Source organism: Peromyscus californicus, unplaced genomic scaffold (genome assembly GCF_007827085.1).
Source record: "Peromyscus californicus insignis strain IS unplaced genomic scaffold, ASM782708v3 Scaffold_3__1_contigs__length_106647218, whole genome shotgun sequence".
NCBI lineage: Eukaryota > Metazoa > Chordata > Mammalia > Rodentia > Cricetidae > Peromyscus > Peromyscus californicus.
Window position 1 is genome coordinate 1,007,620 of NW_026294551.1, and position 6,000 is coordinate 1,013,619.

The window sequence follows — 6,000 nt, forward strand, 5'->3', positions numbered from 1 at the left end:
AGAACTGTGATAAAACAGTTTTCCATGTTTATGGCCATTCACTATAAGTTGTTTTTGTCACAGCTAACATTTTCCAGGACTCTCAAAGTCATGGAGCTTCAGCAACAATTTGGTCCTGAAGGAAGAGCTGGCTGCTTGGGAAATATGCCAGTTTTCACACAACACAACTGGCTTGCCACACAATGCAGCATTTGTGCTCCTCTGTGTGTGTTCAGAGGAGACATAAGCTTCAGTTCAGCAAACCAACACAAAGTTGGTTATAGCTTATATATATATATATATATATATATATATATATCTCAAATTACCAAACCCCGGAAAGCAGCCCAGCTGTTCTTTGAATGGATAAACAGAGGTATACCCAGTTAATGGAGAATTACTGAACTCTGGGGACAAACTTGCTTCCTGCTGCCCCAGGGCACCCAGGAAACCTAGCCATATGTTCCCAAGGAAGGAAACTGAGATAGTTTCTTGTTGCTCAAGGCCAGTCAGCCTTGTGACATTCTGGATAGGACAAAGTAGGTGCAGAGGTCATGTCGGTGACTGGAGGGGCTGGGGAGGACAGGGGCCAAGGGCATCTGGAGAGAGGCATCATCATACCCGTGTCCAAACTGTGGGAGGTCGGGAATGGACTGCGAGCACCTCCTTGAGGAGGGGACATGAGCGGTGCCGCTCGCATATGTGAACAAACAGATCTCTGTGCAGTGAGGGCTGAGCTCGGAGAGGCCGCTGGAAACCTTGTATCTTCTGCTTGGTTTTTCTCCGAGTCTCAAGCCCTCTAGAAATAAACTCTACCAAGAATTCTTTAAGGCTGTTTAAGAACAAAAAGGCCGGAGAGACGTGTTTAAAACGCAGTTGAGGGCCATTGGGCAGTTTCACAAGGTTTAAAGAACTTTTCCTAACGAGACCGGGACGAAGACATCCTCTTTCCAAACAAGACAAGCCGCAGGCCCAGGCCCTCGTGTCCCTTGAGGGGACAGGGCCCCAGGGCCCCAGGGCGCCTCGAGGCAGCACCCACGAGGCGGAGGGGCGCTGGGGTGCGGGCGGGGGAGCAGCGCATGCGTGCTCTGGGGGCGCCAGGACGCATGTGCGCCTCGGGGCCCTGGGTGACTCAGCGCCTTGGCGGCCTGCGTCCGGGGGCTCATGGGAGATATGTAAATGAGCTGGAGCATCATGGGTGAAGGCCCCGTGTAAGGCGGTGGTGCTGTGGCGAGGCGAGCCTTGGTCTGGCGTCCATTAGCCGCCTCGCTCGGAGCTCAGCCGGGAAGGTGAGGATGAGGAGGCAGGGCTGAGGGGGCGTCTGGGACTGGCTGGGTGGGATGGCCTGCGCCGGTGAGGGGGTCTGGCTGGGAGTGCGGGCAGGGCTGGGCGCCTGGCTCAGGCTTCCGGCCTCCTTCAGTCGGGAGCCAGGCCCACGTGTGAGGTTGGGGCAGTGAGCCCTGAGGAAGCTGCTGAAGCTGGGGGTGTGGTGAGGGAGCCCCAGTCTGCTCGGGGTGAGCAGTGAGCCCCACACTCCTCCCCCAGTGGGCTCCGCAGCCTGCCCAGCACGGGGCGCCAAGCCTCATCTTCTTTGCCTTTCCAGCTCCCCAGACACTGGAGCAAGTGTGAAGCTGGAGAAGTTTCTGCGATCTCAAGCCTGTCCACTTCTCCAAGGAGGTATTCATTGTTTTGGCACCCAGTTCTTGTACCGCCACCCCGTGTCCTGGAGCCCCAAACACCCCAGGTCTCCTGTTGCACCCCGTTTTCTCCTGTTTCTCCCATTCTCGGCTTTTCCCGCGTGTCCCTAACATCACACGGTCCCCAGATCCTGTAGACCTGACCTCCTGAGACTGCCAAGCAAGTCTTCCTCTCTCTGTCCAATCCGCTACAGGCAGGCTTCTGGGCCATGTGTCCCCCAGTCACCGTTCGCCATGGGGCCAAGGGCATGTCTTGCCTCTATGCGGCCTGGCTCTACCAGCTTGTCCACGGAGACCAGATGAAGATCTGCTTTGCTTGCTTCAAGGCAGCTTTCCTGGTAGTTAAAAACATGCTGGAGATGGGAAGCTGGGAAGAGGAAGAGTGGGGTGCGGAGCCCATGGAACTCTCGGAGGCAGGACCTGAGCCGGAGGAGTGGTCAGGGCTTAGCTGGGGAGAGGGGCAGGGGCATCTGCCACATGGCAATCCTGTCTCTACAGGGCCTGGCATCCTGACACCAGGCCCTGTAGGGACAGAGGGGATAGCACTGGGACCCCAGCCTGTACCCACCGAGCTGGGGCCTCAGGAAGCTGTACCCCTGGACCTGGGCCCTGAGGATGCTGAGTGGACCCAGGCCCTCCCCTGGAGATTTGATGGCCTTTCCCCCTGCTCCCACTGGCTCATCCCTCCTCTGTCCTGGTGGGATGTTTTCAATGTAAGCCCATCTCCTGGGCAACCTGTATTGTTGGAGTTGAGCCCCATGTGGCCCATGGATCCGTTGGAAGCAGAAGCCTGGTTGGTAGACCTGAAGTTCGTCTTCCTGTTGGGTGGCTTCGATGCCATCTTGTACCTGCTGTCAATGACTCCCTGCTGGGCTGTGAGGACCCGGGTCCAGCGCTGGCAGGTGTTGCTGGACCCTGGTGAGGTGAGGGTGGCCCAGCTACAGAATGCACCTGAACAGCAGGACCTGAACCGCTGGAAGCTGAGCATCCTGGAGTCCTCGGAGCTGGGGGTGGAGCTGGTGCCCGCTGACTGCAGCCTGCGGAAGGGAGGCTTCAAGGTGCACTCCTACCTGCCTTGGCACAATAGCACCCCAGAGGTCTGGAGCAGGGAACCAGGGGAGAGGCTGCTTGTCCTAGAAGTTGTTTCTCTGAGGGAGCTGCCCTGCTTCCGCTCCCCCTCCCCTGATTCACACAACTGAGGGAATGATGCTCAGGCAGCCTCCATTGTCCTTCCTGTACCAGGGCTCCAGGGACTATGAAGTGCCAGAGGTTGCCTGTCCTCAGCCACAGGTCCAGGAGGATGTCCATCATCTTTAGGGGAGGGCCTCAGAAACCTGGTTTGGTTGTCCTCAGTTGACTGTTCAGTGTTTGGAGGGTAAGACCCTGCTTCATGTGTAGGGGGAAGACTTGTGTACCAAGTATTATGGGGGACTTAGGTGTAGGTGAGGACACAGGAAATATGGCAACACTAAGTCAGGTGTGGTTGACCCACGCATGTTCTGAACTTGGCTTCTTCTGAGAGGCCATGAGTCCTGGTTTCAGAGTTGACTGTTTATGCTGTTCGTTCAGTTTCTGCCCTGTGCATGTTTCTGTTTAATAAAGTTGTTAACATTTTCATAGAAGCCTTTTGCAGTCTCCTCATTGGGTCCTAATGGGTTGTTCACCTCTCTCCTGGGTAAGTAGCTTCATGGATTTAAGGTCCCACAGAGCTGAGAAGGGGACATTGGGTTCTGGTCTGTTTTCTGGGTCATATGATGAGTTTGTCTCAAGGATTATCAGTCACATCTTCATAACCCAAATGCACAGGATTTAAAATGTACAGTTTCCTGTGTGGGAAGAGTAGTGTCTCATTTCACAGATTGACAGGATTCAGCACAGGCTTGTAATCCCAGAAGGAGCATTAGGAGTTTAAGGTCATTCTCATCTACATACTGAGTTTGAAACCAGCCAGGGCCTGGTGATAGCCAGTCTCAAAAATACAAAACCAAAAAAGAAAAAAAGGGGTTTTTTGTGTGTGTGTGTTTTGTTTTGTTTTTGCTGTTGTTTTTCCTAGCCACAAGTATCAACCCTGCCTGATGCATGGGTTGCATGGGCCAGAATTTCTGAAGCATATTTCTTGTACTTTGTTTTCTGAAATGAAGCCTCACTGTAAAGCCCAAGCTAGTCTTGAACTTTGGGCTGTCTTCCTGCCTAGGCTTCCCTAGTGCATGGGTCATAGGCATAGGCCACCATGTTTCAGGAGGGACATAATCATCTGTTATCCTGGAGCTGAATACATGAATCTAACCTAGGAATTCTGGATAAATGGTCCCTGTGCTTTGAGATGGGGTACACAGATGGAGCCCTGCAGTAGCCCTGTTCTGCCTACCCATCGAGCTCCATGACCTGTTCTTGGCTTCTGTCCCTCCAAGGGTCCTGGAAGCTGTTACACTGCAGACACATCTGTGTGCTCTGGTCATTTCTTGCCATTTATGTCTGTTGATTATCACACTTAAGTAATCATTGCTTAATTAATCAAGTACTTTGAGACTGCCATTTATTTCCATTTATGTATATATGTGTGTGTCCTGTGTGTGGCTGCTTGTGGAGGTGAGAAGGTGGCACTGGATCTTGTGGAGCTGGAGTGAGTCACCTGACCTGGGTGCTGAGAGCCTCTGAAAGAGCAGTGTGATGGTTTGAATGGATGTCCTCCATAGTTTCCAGTATTTAAATGCATGAGCCCCCGTTGGTGGCACTGTTTCAGGAGGCTTAGGAGGCGTGGTCCTGTTGGAGGAAGCATGTCACTGGAGGCAGGCTTTGAGAGTAAAGAGATTCATGTCATTTTGAGCTCTCTCTCTCTCTCTCTCTCTCTCTCTCTCTCTCTCTCTCTCTCTCTCTCTCTCTCTCTCTCTCTCTCTCTCTCTCTGCTTCCTGCTTGCAGGTCAAGACATGAGTTCTTAGTTTGTGTTCTGGCCAACATCCTTCTTGCTGCTATGCCTTTCTGCCATAAGGACTCTTACCCTCTGGAACCATAATCCCAAATAAATCCTTCTATACATTTCCTTGGTCACAGTGTTTTAGCATATCAATAAAAAAGTAACTAATGCAAAGAGCAATTGCTGTCGGCTGCAGAGCATGTGTTTTGTTAAGATGGAGCCCAGAGTCTCAAGCACTCTAGGCAAGTGCTCTGTCACTAAGTTGTATCCCCAGCTCTTTCTACTTTTACTTTGAAACAGGACCTTACCAAGGCTGATCTTGACTTCACCCCCTAACCCACGCTAGCTTCAAACTTTGAATCCTCCTGCTTTAGCTTCCTTAATTGCTGGACCTTGAGACCTGGAGTCATCAGGCTTGGCTGAGAATACCCTTTAAAAATAAATTCAAGTGTTTTTTGCTTGATTCAAATACTTCACTGTCATTTTTTTTAAGATCTTGTTTTGTTTTGAGACAGGATTTCTCTGCGTAGCACTGGCTGTCCTGGAACTCACTTTGTAGACCAGGCTGGCCTTAAACTCAGAGATCCACCTGCCTCTGCCTCCCGAGTGTTGGGATTAAAGGCATGCAACACCATACCTGGCTAAGATTTTATTTTTATTTTATGTGTATGTGTATTAGTATGTTGCCTACATGCAGGTATGTGCACTATGTTCTTGCATAGCTCATAGAAGCCAGAAGTGGGTGTCAGATTCCCCTGGAACTGGAGTTGCAGATCATTGACAGCTGCCATGTGGTTGCTGAGAAGCAAGAGCAAGAGCAAGAGCAAGGCCTCTTAACCACTGAGATGTCCTTCCAGTCTCTCACCATCAAAATTTAGAAAGCAGATCAGAGGAGATCTGATCGGATCAGACTGGAGATTAGATAGGTTGAGAATCACTGTTCTAGAGAGTTCTGGAAGTCTGGTGCCTTTGGGGTTTGGAGACCTGAAACATTTGCTCATCATCCCAGTCCTCCTGACCTTTGATCACTGGCAGAATACAGGTGCTCTTTCCCTCCCACTCTACTGCCTTCTCCACATAGCAGATCACAAAGCCAGAGGTAAGGTCAAGCCCTGTCTTGGTAATAACAGCCATATCTAGGCCCTTGTGTATCAACTGCCCATAAGCCTGTGGAAATACGTAATGCCAGCCCCGGGCTCTAGCAGTGACAAGGAGTGTAGCCACCACCTTATCCCATCCAGGCCACTATAATGGAGGCAGGGCTAGGTGCCCAGGTAGATGCTGGGGCTGTTTTGGGCTTCTTCATCACCTTCCAAAATGGCATCCATTGGCTTAAAAAGACAAAAATCTAAGCAACATTCAAGAATGAACTATTCTGGGTGAATCAGACCCATGCCAATCAATCATCT

At 51.4% G+C, this 6,000-nt stretch overlaps 1 protein-coding gene across 1 annotated transcript; it reads left to right on the plus strand.

Annotated features, from left to right (window-relative positions):
* The first annotated feature begins 1,763 nt into the window (after positions 1-1,763).
* On the plus strand, positions 1,764-2,875 carry Tex19 (testis expressed 19). The gene has a single exon (XM_052755873.1). It carries the CDS (start codon positions 1,886-1,888, stop codon positions 2,873-2,875), a length of 990 nt encoding a protein of 329 aa, XP_052611833.1. The 5' UTR covers positions 1,764-1,885.
* Positions 2,876-6,000: the final 3,125 nt, after the last annotated feature.